The sequence below is a fragment of the Bacillus rossius genome, chromosome 1 (genome assembly GCF_032445375.1).
Source record: "Bacillus rossius redtenbacheri isolate Brsri chromosome 1, Brsri_v3, whole genome shotgun sequence".
Taxonomy (NCBI): Eukaryota; Metazoa; Arthropoda; class Insecta; order Phasmatodea; family Bacillidae; genus Bacillus; species Bacillus rossius.
The window spans coordinates 372,274,174-372,289,402 of NC_086330.1; the positions used below are offsets into that span (position 1 = coordinate 372,274,174).

Sequence of the window (15,229 nt, forward strand, 5' to 3'; positions counted from 1 at the left end):
AGTCGTGAATTTGGGGTCGTGGATGTATGTGCCCCTGCGTGGCCCACTAGGGCCGGAAGCGGTGATGCGTGAGATGATTTTAAATAAGAGACGTGGAGTTGAGGTGGCGGTGTCGTACCTTTTATTCAGAGGGTCGTACACAATACAACACTCTACAGAGGTCCCCGGGGGGGTTTTTACTTGTTATTTCGTGGCGCCGTATTGTCTGTGTTCCGCGTTACGTGGCCTCGGATGCTGTTATGTCTCAGACGTCTCACTGGGTACGCAGGTAACGTAATTTCGTAACACAAAGGCGGGACACAAAATACACTGAATTAAGGGGTGCGTGCAGGTTACGTGGCACTCGTTACTCGGGTAACGTAAGTTAGAAATACACAATACGGGATACAAAAATACACTGAATTAAGGGGGTGCGCACAAGTTCCGTGGCACTCGTTACTCGGGTAACGTAAGTTAGAAATACACAATACGGGATACAAAAATATACTGAATTAAGGGGGTGCGCACAAGTTCCGTGGCACTCGTTACTCGGGTAACGCAAGTTAGAAATACACAATACGGGATACAAAAATACACTGAATTAAGGGGGTGCGCGATTGGAGACGGCCAATCCCGTATGCAAATGTCTCGGCGCGGGTGTTGTGCCCACGGTGGTGAAACACGCACCGCAATTAAGTTTGTCCAAGTTCCCTTGCGGGTTTGTGGTCAGCGCCGTGCGCGTGACCTTAAATAAAGTTCTGTACGTTGCGGGAGACGGCCCGTGCCGTATGCTGAAGAGCAGCCCCGTTGACCAAGTGTGGTGCGGGGTGTCCTTAAGTTGATGCGGCCGGATTAGGTCCTGGACCGAAAAAAGGGGCCGGGTACTCACGGAGAGGTTAAGCAATAAAAGGGGTTTGGTTAATTAGTGACTATATTTACCGGACGTTACTTTCGATGTAGACAAAGGATGTTGCCTCTCCGTGGGACGTAGGTCCGCCCCGGCCCGTGAGCTGCGCTGAACTGCCGAACTGGCATGGCGTCCGAGGGAGGCTCGGCCTCTCTCGCGCCAGGCGTGACCTCATTACGCTAGACTCCAAACGGGTGTGTCTGGAAGAGATTTTATTGTCGCTAAAATCCTAATTTAATGTTTTAGGAGGAATGGGTACGGTTCTTCTCTTGTCTACTCAGGTTTCCGCGGCTTTGTCTTTAATTGATGTTCGGGTCGCCTGACTCGGGTGGGCCATGGCCAGGGGTGTGTTCCGTTAGCGGGAGCGTATACTGGCGGGTGCAGGTCGGGCTCTGGGGTGGTCGTCGGCCAGACGACGTCAAGTTAAGGTGGTGGTTGTTCATGTAGGGGGAAATATGTGGCTGGTAGAGTGGTGGGGAGGGAAGTAGAGGAGGATATGAGGGGGCTAGTGGGCAAGGTGAAGGAGAAGTTCCCTGTAGCCAGAGTTGTGGTCAGTGGGGTACTAGTAAGGAGGGGTATAAACTATGTCAAGGCTGCGGCGGTCAGCGAGGTGTATGAGAGGGTGTGTAGGGACTTGGGAGCCATGTTGGTAGATAGCAGGAAATGGGTGGGGCAGGACTGTGTGGGCAGGGATCAGGTTCACCTAACAGAGAGGGGAAAATGGATGCTAGGAGACCTGCTAGGAAGGGAGACTTCTGGCCATTTGGAAAGGGCAAGGTTTGAGCAGCAGGGAAGAAGATAGCAACTAGATAGTGAGGAAGGTGGAGAGAAGGGGGGTGATTGTGAATATAGTGCTGATAGCAATGCTAGGGAGGAGGTGAAAGCTAAAGTCAACAAAACTCAGATTGGTTGGACGGGGAGCGAGGAAGGAGGAAAGAGGGGGGTGGAGTTGGATAGGGCTGCAAGAGTGCTGGAAATCGGGGTTCTAAGGGGAAGGGGCACTCGTATCAGGGCGGAAGGGACAGAGGCGCAAGGGGGAAAATGCCAATATGTAAAAGTCGCAGTTATAAACTGTAGAAGTATATATAAGAAGGTGGAGGAGTTCTGGGGCAGGGTGGAAGCCTATGGGGCGGATATCATTGTAGCGGTGGAGACATGGTTGGACGAGGAAATTAGAGATGGGGAACTGAAGAGAGCACACTTTGAAATATTTAGAAGGGACAGAAACAGGAATGGAGGAGGGGTAATGGTGTGCATGCGAGAGGGACTCTGTGGTAGGGTTGTATGGGTTGGGGGGAGAGCGGAGTTATTGGAGATGCAGTTCCAGGTAGGAGAGAAAAATGTACGGCTGATTGCGGTGTACCGGCCACCAGGGCAAGGGGATGAAGCCATGCGGGAGGTGCAGGACAGGTTGGACATGCTAGGGGAAGGCAAGTGGGTGATAGTGGCGGGGGATCTGAACATGCCAGGGGTGGCATGGGAAAAGGGGCCGGAGGGGATGGGGTCAAGGGAACAGAGATGGGCATCTCAACTGGCAAACAGAGGACTGGAGCAGGTGGTGACTGAAAGCACCAGAAAAGGTGCCAGGAGAGGAGAGCAGGATGACGGGAACCTGTTGGATGTGGTACTTGTGAGACCAATGGAGGCGGTCAGGGGAAGTGTGGTATGGAGGGCATCAGTGACCACAGGATCCCAGTAGTGGAGTTAGACGTGGGCTGGAGGGAGAAAAGGGTAAGGAGGGGAAACGTGGTAAACTGTTGGGGTAAGGCTGATAGAGTGGGGGCAGAGGCATTCCTGAAGGGGGAATACAGTAGATGGGTAGATATAGAGGACCTCGAAGGTAGATGGGCTGCCTTAAGAAATATTCTGCTGCAGATGGCTACACGTTTTGTACCTCAGAGGAGGGTAGGCCAAGGAGGTGACCCTCCCTACTATGGAAGGGAGTTGAAAGTGTTGAAAAGGAAATGTAGGAGGCTGCATGCGAGGGCAAGGAAGCTTGGGGGAGAGGAGATAGAGGCGGAAATGAAGGCGCTTGGGAAGGAACTAGGGAGGAAATCGCGGGAAGCAAGGGATGCTTACATGGAACAGCTGATGGGGGAAGGGGGGACAGTAAATGGGACGGAGCTCTACAGATACATAAGAAGAGTGAAGGGTGAGGAGGGAATAGGGGTTCTCAGAGGAGGAGGGGGGCAGGAATATACAGAGGACAGGGAAAAGGCAGACTTACTGCAGGAGAAATATCTGGCAGTATTTACAAAGGGGGAGGCATGGGAGGGTAAAGAGGACGACAGTTTAATGGGCAGGAAGGCCTTTGAGCTGCGACTGACAGATGTAATTAAGGTGATCAGGAGGTTGAAAGGGAGAAAGGCAGCTGGGCCAGATGGTATAGGGAATAGTCATTTGAAGTTGGGTGATAGGGAGATTGGGAAGTACCTGTTGGAGGTTTTCAAGCAGTCTCTGGAGGAGGGGAAACTACCAATGGAATGGAAGGAGGCAGTGGTAGTTCCCATCTACAAGGGGGGAAATGATAAGGCGGAGCCAGGAAGTTACAGGCCGGTCAGTTTGACGTCCTGTGTAGGAAAAGTGATGGAGAGGTTGGTAGGAAGGTACGTAAAGGGGGAAATGGAAGATCTGGGGTGGGTGGATAACAGGCAGCATGGATTCAGGATGGGGTTTTCATGCGAGACCCAGATGGCTGGGCTGTTGGAAGACCTGGTGGAAGCGGTGGACGGGGGGAAGCAGATAGATGCAATCTTTATAGATTTTGAAAAGGCGTTTGATAAGGTCCCCCATAGGAGGTTAATGGAAAAGGTTGAGTTGCTGGTGAGGGATGGAAGGGTGGTAAACTGGGTGGGTGATTTCCTGAGGAATAGAAGACAAAGAGTGAGAGTGGGTGAGGAAAGCTCCGAGGAGGGGGAAGTGATGTCGGGGGTGCCACAGGGGAGTGTGCTGGGGCCTCTGTTGTTCACAATTATGATAAACGATCTGGGGGAGGGCATGAAAGCCAGATGGAGGCTATTTGCAGATGACTGTGTAGTGTATGAGGTTGTGGGGGAAGGGGGATGTTTAGCAGAGGACTTGATAAGGTTGGAGCAATGGACGGAGAAAAATGGAATGTCCTTGAATGTTGGTAAGACAAAAGTTGTCAGATTTACAAAGAGGAGGAAAGTCACACGAAATGTATATTACTGGAAGGGGCAGGAGATAAGAGAGGCAGCAGGATATAAGTACCTGGGGGTGACACTGAAAAATGACCTAGGATGGGCGGAGCACATAGAGGGGGTGGTCAGGAGGGGAAGGCAGGCGCTGGGGTTGCTTGGTAGGACCCTGCAGGGAGCTGGGAGGAGGACAAAGGAGAAGGCATACTCCACATTGGTCAGGCCAATGTTGGAGTATGCGGCGGCGGTCTGGGACCCCTACCTGGTGACTGAGGTGAAGGAGCTGGAAGGGGTGCAGCGCAGAGCGGCTAGGTGGGTGATGGGAATGTGGAGAAGGAGGGAGGGGCAGGATGGGAAACTGCATAGCCCAACGGAAATGATTAAGGAGTTGGGGTGGGAAACGTTACAGAGGAGAAGAAGAGTGGAAAGGTTGGTCAGGATGTTCAAGGTGCTGAAGGGGGAAGGGGGATGGGGGCAATTGGGAAGCAAAGTACATAGAGGGGAGTACAGAGGACGAAGAGACCACAGATGTAAGCTCCAGAGGGTGTGGAGGCGGACGGAGAGAGGGCGGAACACCTTCCTGGTGAGGACGGGGAGGGAGTGGAATGGGCTGGGGGAGGAAATGGTGGAGGTCAGGGATGGGAGGGAGCTGAGGAGAAAGCTGATGGAGGGGGGGGGGGAGAGGGGAGTGAGTGGGAGTTCCTGCCACCGGGTGAAAGCCCAATTGCAGGTTAATAAGTAATAATAAATAATAACAGCTATGAAAATGCAAATAAATTCTCAGTTGACACTAATAACAGATGTAATCAACATATGGACTTTCTTTTTTCGAAAACAATTAGTAACTAGTGTTTTTATACATTAAAAATTCACGATTTTATCAAAAATAAAAAAACAGATAGGTACATTAGTGAGCATACTATATCAATGTTTTTTCAATGTTTCTTCAGATTAGTCGATGATTTATAACTCGGTTTTTGTTTACACAAATTACAATTAGCAAACTCATTATTTTCCGTGAAAAAATTCCACACAAATGAAGTCTTTTTCGTGCACTTATCCATTCCTTATTTCACTATAAAGATACTAACTATAAAGCATGACAGCCCGCAACATGGTGGTGATACACGGCCAGGACGAACTGCAGTGAATGTTGAACTGATTGATACTGGTTGTATCAGGCGGGCATGAGAGTATCAGAGGTAGAGAATTACCAGGCGTGATAAATAATGTATCAGATTCTCCTTCCGGTCGCACGGTCTGCGTACGCGGAGCTTTGTTGCCTCCTGGGACCGTCTGATACAGAAGTATCAGAGACTTGTAACATGGTACAATGCTGTATCAGTATCAGGTTGGAACAGAAACCGAAAATTGCTGTAACAACCCACCTCTAATGAAATACAAAATTTCCGTACTCTGAGAATATGTGATCAAAGTTTTCGTAAGAAAATAGTACACTTTGACCATCAGTTCATCAATTCATTTAACAATGATAATATGAGCTCTAAATTTTCTATTCATAAACACACTGTCCCAGGAAACTACTAGTATATTTTCTTTTCATTGGTGTGTGTTGTATTGATGTGTAGTTTTATTTTTAATGTTAATATTCCCATATTTTATTGCCTAACAGGAAAAGCGTAATGTTTTGTCAAACATGGATAAGAAAAAAAAGTATAAGCTTTATATTCAAATTAATAATTTAATACAGTGAATATGTTCTTCACGAAACTGCCTTATAGGCTCATTGGTTATTAAGTACGCAAGCTTTAAGCGTCATCGTTTACAATACAGCATTTGCAACGTTTTTGCAACATCCGTTGTCGGTGTAGTCTATTGCGTGTTTCCACTTTTGCTTTTAATATGGAATACGGAGTAATAGACTTGCTTATGGCCTCAATGAAAACTTAGGCCACTATGTGTTGTGTTGAAGAAGATGAAGAAGAAGAATGCATATTGAGTGGTGAAATTGGTAAAATCATCTTGCAATGGAAGTAAATAAAGATGAAGCTGATAGATGTATTGAATTAGCTGAGAAATATCTAACAGAAGGCCAGAAAGATAAAGCGGAGAAGTTTTTATTGAAAGCGGAGCGACTCTTTCCTTCTCAGAAAGCAAAAGGTTGTGTATAATATCGTTACATTTTGTAGATTAATTTTGTAGTGTTTAAGTTTTATGTTCGTATATTACTAATTAATGGTGCATTCTTTATTCAGCTACATTATAATATATAGCAGGGGTTATAAGTTTAGCTTGAGCTATGTTCCAATTTATCTGTCACACCCACTACGTGTCTATGTTGCCTTGAAAAATGCAACAGAATTGTGACGTCATTCTGTCGCTGTTAATCAGCAGACTAACTACGCAAGGAACGCATTATACAAATTGCAAATAATCGAAGACAATCAGCCTTTTTTTTTTTATCGTTGCGACTAAAATGACGCAACCGTTTTTATTTATGTCGTGAGTCTCCGTGTTCAAACAGCCCCTGCTCTTCCTGATCATGATGAATGATGTAGGGGAGGGGTTGAAAAGTAGGCTGCGGTTGTTTGCGGACGATTGTGTGCTCTCTGAAACTGTGGGGGAAGGGGCGCACCTGGCAGAGGACTTGCAGAAACTGGAGTGCTGGTCGAGAGGAAATGAAATGGGGATAAACGTAGGGAAGACAAAGGTGGTGAGGTTCACGAGGAAGAGAAGGGTGGAGGGAAAAGTGTACTGCTGGAAGGGACAGGTGATCCAGGAAGCTGAGGAGTATAAGTACCTGGGAGTGATCCTGTAGAGCGACTTGGGGTGGGGAAAGCAGGTCAAGAAGGTGGTGACTAAGGGCAGAATGGGGTTAGGGCTGCTTAGCAGGACACTGAAAGGGACAGGTAGGAATGTAAAGGAAAAGGCGTACGCGACATTGGTACGGCCAGTGTTGGAGTATGCCGCGGCGGTGTGAACCCCTATGTGGAGAAGGAAATTGAGGAGTTGGAGAGGGTGCAGCGCAAGGCAGGGAGATGGGTGACGAATATGTGGAGGAGAAGGGAAGGCGAAGGCAGGCTGGGGGAAACACACAGACCATCGGTGATGATGAAGGAGCTGGGGTGGGACACACTGCAAGAAAGGAGGAAGGTAGATAGGATGGTGAGAATGAATAAGGTAATTCGTGGGGGGGAGGGGGGCTGGGGAAAGCTGGGAACTAGGTTGCACAGAGGGCTGTATCGAGGAAGGAGGGATCATGAGTGGAAGATTCAGAGGGCATGGAGACGGACAGAGAGAGGAAGACAGGTATTCCTTGTGAGGATGGGGCGAGAGTGGAACGAACTTGAGGGGAGGACACTGGATCTGGGAGGAGGGAAGGACTTACGAAGGAGTCTCCAGAGGGGGGAGGAGTGAGGGTAGTTGGGGGGTGGGAACTCCTTGCCACCGGGCGGAAGCCCAATTGCAGGTGTTGTTGTTATTATTATTATTATTATTATTATTATCATTATTATTATTATTATTATTAACCATTTAATGCAGTTTTTTGGATTTACGCCATTGCAGTTTTGCACTGTTTGCCATAGAAAAATTCAGAAGAAAAAAAAATTTAATACAATAAAAATATGAAGTAAAAAAATTCACTGAAAACAAGACTGAAACAGCTGATGTCGGACAAACTAAACCAACAATGAAACTAAACATCATGACAAACAGTGCATAACTTCTTTGGCATATGTACAAACACCTGCATTAAATCAAAATTTCCCATTGCATGAATTGTTTAAAGAACGAGTCACTGATCAGTCGCCAAGGACAATGAAACACGCATGTTTTGAAACTATACTTTCACACATAACTATAGTAGTAACTAAGTTTCAATACAACTGACATGCCTGAGTAAGGTGGTTATGTCTCATAGATAGGTTATTCAACAATCAATATAGAATCAGAGTAATACTCTGATATTGCTGATTTTATAACGGAAAGAAAAATACTTAGGAAACTTTTTTTTCACACACTACACACGTCCCTATATTTACCCTGAAAGAATGGTCTCTTAATTCCTACTGGTTCATGAAAATGTAACAGTTTAAAGCTACATTACACTACATGTGTTTTTACACTGCCGCCACCATTAATTGTTTTTACACGATCATGTATCTCTTTGTTTAGCAGAACTGTAGCCAAATATGTAGAATTAAAAATACGCTAATTCTTCCGTTTCGTAAATTGAAGTTTATCCCTGGATCCTGAAGTCTCGATTCTGATGGCATGATCCTGTTGGCTTGATCCTTTGGTACATGTTGGTTGCTGTTTTAGTTAAGTATGTCAAAATATCCTGATGGCATGATCCTGATAGCTTGTTCCTGTGGTACATGGTACTTGCTGTTTTAATTCAGTATGTTGGAAAATCCTGTTCATTAAAATACATTTATTTTTATAATAATGAATTATTATCATAATTTGAATAAAAAATGTTTTTTTAAACTTTCAATCATAATTCTGTCTTATTTTGCAATTTCTTTAATGTGCAGGATCTTTGGTTCTTACTGAACTAAAACAGCAAGCATCATGTACCACAAAATCATTCCATCAGGATCTAGCCTTCAAAATCCAAGGATAAACTGGGATACATGAAACTCCAACCATATCAAACACAGAATATGTGATGGCTGTAATCAAAGAATTCCTTGGAAAGACTGCAAAATTCAGTGTATCAGTTACATCAGTGCATAGCACATATTCCTCACTGAAAATGAATGATGTTAAACAATTCTATTGAAATTTTTGTCTTCCATTAGACTCGTCCGTTACATGACTGAAAATAGTATGTACTTTAAATGCAGTGTAACAAAACAAACCTTTCGTAATACAATTGCTTATTCTAATAAAACAACAAACATGTAACATAAGAATTCAAAATTCCTTACAATTGCAATACAGTCGTTATTTAAACAAATTTCATTATTACAACATCTACATTGACTAAAGTTCTCCAAAAATATTTTTAATAAATCCGTACAGTTAGAAAAATGAATGTTGGCGATATCGTGAATACTTGGGTATTGTAATGTAAGCTGTAAACTGTTATTTTTTTTAACAAATCAATAGGAATTAAGAAACCTTCCTTTCAGGGTTAATTCAGGAACGTCTCAAGTATGTGGAAGACATGGATTCTTTTTTTTTTTTGTATGGGTAAAACATGAATGGTCAGTTGCAGCGTAAAAGCACAGGTATTGTAATGTAGTTTTTTTATTAATTACTACCTGAAGTATCTGGTGTTGCCCGGGCTGAACACAGGGAGAAGGGGATTTTTTTTTAAATTGTATGTATATTGTCTTCCTAATTTTAACGTCAAATGTGTAAAATTTCATCAAGAGTTGTCAAAATTCTGATTCAATGGGTGGAAATGTTTTGCAGGAGGGGGGAGGAGGAAAGTAGTATACAAAAATCTCGTTTATTTATTTTTGTTGTAATCAGATGTAGATTAGTAGGTAGTGTTATTATTTTTAATTTCAAGTGTGTAAAATTTCATCTAGAATGGCTAAAATAATGCTTAAGGGGTAGGAAAAGGGAAAGGTTTCATGTAATCTCATGTTTTTAGTGAAGTTATTTTTCTTCAATTGAATGTTTATGATAAATTCCCCCTTTTTGTTCCTGAACTGTTCAAAATTGAGGTAGTGGTTCTAACTTCTAAACTTCACGTAGTCAGGACAAGGGTAGCTCTAACAGTAATTTTATTTTTATTTTTAACATCAAATCCCATAAATATCATCAAGGAGTGAAAAATCCTCTTTAAAGTGATGAGATAGGGGGGATGGGCAGTTTTTAGAAGTATCATGTATTCAATAAACATTTTTTTTATGAAAATAGATGTAGACAGTAATTTTCCTCCTCTTTTGTTTGTGATGACTATTCACCTTCAACCCGCTGAAGGCAATGGCTAGCCACTGCGGAATCATCCTGCTGCAGCAAGCGTAGGGGCTTCACGGCTGTCATAACCGTCACATTGCCATGTCACGTCACTGCTCACGACACCCATTAATGGGATAAAACGACATTGATTTTTAAAAGCTGTTGTGCGGAATTGAATCTACTGGAAATAATTGGGTGGAGGAGTTCGACTGAATTTTACCAAATGATTAAGAATATGGTTACTTACACAGACCTTTAGCCCAAATTGATTTTTAAAAATAGGTTGAAATTTAGACTAAGCAGCAAAATACATTTTTGCTTTCCGACAAAACTAATTAGAGGGTTTGTTATAATTTTGATTCCGAAATACAGCATTTGAATACATTTATGTGTGGAACAGTGTCAGTGGTAAAAAACACATGTTAAAATGTAATTTAGTGCAAAATAGGTACATACTTTTATTGTGTGTTTTCTTTCTTTAAATAGAATATTAAATTTTCAAAGCAGAAAAAACAAAATTAGAATAGAAAATTATTCTGGGTCGCTGAAACATTTTTTTTAAGCAATGTTACACTAAATATTTTCTAAATTTATAAGCATATTGTGCATCACTGTTGGCTGTGTATATGTTGCTTTATCAATATTGGCGAAAAATTGCTATAAATGTCAGTCATGCATGAAGTCTTTTTAGTTTCAACGAGAATGGCTGTGAAAGCTTCCAGCAAGTGGTTTGCTCGCTCCTGAACATAGATCTTACTATCCTAGCACTTAATTAATAGAATAAGCATATAACTAGTTTCTAATTATAAATGAACACTTTGTGAACTGATGTAGGTACTGTTAATGTGTGCTAGGGCGTTCATTGCAGTCATGGAGAAAACTAAACACTCGTGCTGTTGAGGAAACAAAGTATACTGTCCTTGCTGGCTGTATGTTCACTGGAACCCTGACGCTTCGTCGGTGTTGCAGACTTGCTGGCGAGAGTGTCTGCGGCCGGGGAAGGGGACACGGCGAACGAAGCCGAGGACGTCCCCAGGAAGAGGTCTCGCTCCAACAGTAAGTATTCCGCAGCCGTCGTAGCGTCAGACCCCAGCTTGGCGATTGCTCCACTACATGGGGTCGGAACTTGTCCAGATCAAACTGAATTTTCCTTAAAAATTTACCTAATACAAGGTTTAGATAACTTATTTTATATTTTCAAAAATACAACTTTCCTACATCTTAATTTTAGTTTCAATACTACTGTATGCCTAGGCCTAAGTTTTTAAACTACATAAATTAGTAAATCTGTTTTTTTTAAATCCAGTCCAGATCAACCAGACGTCTGGATGAGCGGAGTCTGTATCAGTCGGACTCTAGGGTATTATCTCTGTTCTCTTTACAAGCGTTACTGAAGTTAACTTACGAAAATACGGTTAGCCTTGGAAGAAAAAAAATCTGATCCTGGTGCAAGTTGTATTGTCGTTGCTCGTGTTGCCGTCGAGCAAAGTTCCCTCTGAGGTTGGAGTTGAAGCGACTGCTCGAGCGAGGAGCGTGTTGCTGTGGTCGCGAAGCTGGCACTCGGTGCGCTGCAGCACGGGTGTGTTCGCAGCCACCACGCCGCCCCGGAGGGTGGCCAAGGAGCAGAAGGAAGATGGCGCCGGCGCTGCCCCAGCGGGAGCAGACTACACCCAGGACCAGAAGGAGGCGGTCTCCAGGTAGCCACTACGTTTCCCCCGGCCAGCATCCCCGTCCCTGATCGCACCAACCGCTCAGCTCAAAGTATTTCATCATTACAGTTTAATTCTGATTTAAATAGTTTTGGACGTGTGCCGTCGCTAGTTCCCACTGCATGCCATAAAGGAAACCCAAAGAATAGACAAAGAAAAAAAGACAGAATCAGCCTATGTGAGTTGTTAAATATGTAGAAAATGACTGGACAGTTGCAAAAAACAGTATATGCAGACAAACAACTACCCTTTTTTATCGCATAATCGTTGCACTTGCATAATCGTCGCACCTATATTTTAGGCAGTCAAAATTGGGATAAAAAAACTTCTCATGTAAACGTTGCATGTTGTTTTTGGTCCCGCTATTAGATGCCGAGTGCTTTGTGTAGGTATCTTTTCAGTATAAAACTATGTATTTTAAAGTAGAAATCTAATATTTATTCGGACATTACCACTTATTTAATTAACAGTAATACGAAGTTGTCTGAATGTAAATTTTCTTTTAAAGATGTTTTTAAATGTTATTCCCTTTATCTGTTTGTTTGCATAGTTGCGATGTACCACTTACAATAATAAAGAAAGAGCTATTTGGCATCATTCGTGTTTGGTTATGTTGCTTCCCGTATAGAGCGCGCACACGTAGTCAAATGTCGATATCTCGCCGATAGCATGCATCGTGCTCTCTCTGTCAGGTGTCGAGTTAACTACATTTGACGCCCCACACTCTTTCGTGGCAAGTTACGCATTAGTTCATGTGATAGATTTTAGTGGCTTGCATTCGCGTCACAGTTTTTGTTTTTGTATTTAAAGCTGAATAAAGGTTTTTGTTGCATGAATTATTCATTTAAATTGTTTGGCGTGCTCTTTCAAACTTCACTTTTTTAATAAACATACTTTCCATTAATGGGTTTTGTTTTCATGAATAACTTTATCCATCAAAAAAAAATTTTCTCGCATAATCGTTGCACCCCTACTTTTCAAACTTTATTTTAGAATAAAATGTGCGACGATCATGCGAGAAAACACGGTACTTTGGACAACACAGAGATGGACAGAGGACCCTAGCGATGATACAAACAGGTAATCTGTATAACGCGACAGTACAGCGATGCACCCTGCAAGTAAATGTGACAGGTATTCTGACAAACACGAGGATGGAGACAGCACGGACGAACAGAGTAGTACTTGGGCTTCCCGAGAACCCTTCAAAGAGTGTAGTTCATGTTCTGCTGCTTCTAAACAGTCGTGATCAGCCCGCGAATAGCTGATGCAGTTTGCCTTGCACGTGCAGGTTCAGAGTGCACGTGGAGAACGTAACCGTTGCTGTGACTCCTGGTTGGGTGGGGGCTGGTACCACGGCGAGGTGCGAGCGGTCCCGACGCCCCGGGGGGAGTCCGGCTACAGCGTGGAGAGCGAGGAGGTTCTTGTAGCGGTTGCCCCGTGCTGCAGGATCAAGAAGTGCAAGGACTACTACGAGATCCTGGGCGTGTCGAAGGAGGCGCCCGACGGCGAGATAAAGAAGGCGTACAAGAAGCTGGCCCTGCAGCTGCACCCGGACAAGAACAAGTGCCCGGGCGCTGTGGAGGCCTTCAAAGGTGATTGGCCCTCGCTCACAGCTCAGTCTCTTTCGATTCGAGGGCAGATTCTTCCTTCCTTGGAGTAATTTTTGCAGTTCGCTTTGTACCGTAGACATAAGATCACCATGATAATTACGATGACTGTTTTTATTTCCGTGAATATACACATAATTATTTTGCAGTATTACAAAAATAACAAGAATCAAATTGCTTGCATTTAAAGAAAACATTTTCTGTATAAATATTTGTTTTAGATCTTCCAACCAGTAATTTTTCAAAGTTTATAAATACAATTTGTTACTAATAAGTTGTGGCTCTAGATTATTTAAAAATATAATGTTTTTACAATAAAACCTGTTTAAGATGAGACTTCTTAATGCCTTTTTTCCAACTAAAATGTAAAAATAATAAAGCACCAAAATTTTTCCATAGCCTTAACCTTAACATCCCTCTTTTAATATGTTTTGGTGATTCTCCAGTTTAATAAGCACCAAATAATCTTAAAATTATTCAAAAAATTTTCATTTCCTATCAAAAGGTCTTGCTTAATACTTGCTCAGATGCATCCCAACTATCGTGACAAGAGTAGTTATATTGTAGTCAAAGAATCACAGTACCACAGAACAGGGCCATCTTTCATTTTTTGAACAACAGTCTTTAATGTAACGAATTTAAGTGGGTACTTTCTGTAAATTTATGCACACAATAAAAAATGCACAGCAGTTAATAACTCAAATCAAATAACCAAGAACTATCTAAAACATGAACTATTCTCTGCCTTTGGACACACAAGTAATAGTGCCATCTGTGCCATATGGCGAAAATCAAAGTTCACAGAGACAAAAGGAAACTTTATACTATTTACTATTTAATGATTTTTAATGAGATGGGCAGAATTTTAATATAATTGTCAAAAACCAGGTCCAATGCTAGGTATTAGTATGTTTTCAAGTAATTTTCGCTATTATCGGAGCCATTTCATCACATGGTTTAACATTTGGGTCTGCTAAACGAATGATTTGATAGTAAGCGTAGCTGCTGTGGCAATGAATTATAGTGGTGGGTGTGGAAACTATTTGCATCCATAAATGTAGTCGAAAACACAATTCGCGTATATTTATCACGCCTGAAATTATTTTAAAGAATTCTACATTAAATTTTGTTCCAAGTTTGGTATATGTGCGTTTGCAACATGAGAACGCATGAATTTGCTTGTTACCAAGGTTAGATGTTACACATCTGGCGAGTACTGGGTTGAAACTTTGATTGTGTCGCTATTCCAAGGATTTGTAGATTCAAGAGTTAGTTGACTTTGTAATTTGACTGTGACAGAATAAATTATTCTTTGTTTTTAAGTGTAAAGTATTTGTCATCTACATACATATTGAACCAAGATTTACTTAACAAGCATCATTTATGATTAGGATGTGTGATGTAAGATTGCGTACAATAAATAGATCAATATTAACTATAACAATTATTATTACTGTCAGTATATTTACTCTTATAATAGAGGAATCACTAGAATTTTAATTTTTTAAATAAAAATTTTGATGTACCAAAAAAATATTTCTTAAGATTTTTTGTATACTTAAAATAAAGCTGAAGAAAATTAAAATTTTTGGTGAATGAAACAGGGGAAATACTGAGTTTTTGTGTAGCGAAATTTTGTATACATCTCGTCCTTGGTTGGATTTTGACGTACTGTCGACGCTAGCACAACTTCAACCGGTTACTGCAGTTGTACGTGCAGTGTGCGTGCACTAGGCCCCAAGTGGTTGTGTCGTGACGGAGGACTCCTGCGCAGCTATCGGCAACGCGGTCGCCGTGCTCACGGACGCGGAGAAGAGGAAGCTGTACGACCTGCACGGCTCCGAGGAGGAGCGGATATCCGCGCGCAGGCGTAACCATGGCCACCAGGAGTACAACTACACCCGAGGCTTCGAAGGTCAGTTCGATTGCCGCTCCTCCGGGTATCCAGCGAACAGCACGTGTTGGTACTCGAACTACTCCTGACCT

The 15,229-nt window shown here is 42.8% G+C and overlaps 1 protein-coding gene across 1 annotated transcript in view; it reads left to right on the forward strand.

The window, feature by feature from the left end:
• The first annotated feature begins 5,863 nt into the window (after positions 1 to 5,863).
• LOC134528478 (dnaJ homolog subfamily B member 12) overlaps positions 5,864 to 15,229 on the forward strand; it is a 35,095-nt gene continuing 25,729 nt past the window's right edge. The window contains exons 1-5 of the mRNA XM_063362126.1: positions 5,864 to 6,165; positions 10,894 to 10,980; positions 11,516 to 11,621; positions 13,083 to 13,228; positions 15,018 to 15,158. Coding sequence (XP_063218196.1) covers positions 6,033 to 6,165; positions 10,894 to 10,980; positions 11,516 to 11,621; positions 13,083 to 13,228; positions 15,018 to 15,158 — 613 coding nt within the window. The 5' untranslated portion in view covers positions 5,864 to 6,032. The remainder of the gene's footprint in view (positions 6,166 to 10,893; positions 10,981 to 11,515; positions 11,622 to 13,082; positions 13,229 to 15,017; positions 15,159 to 15,229) is intronic.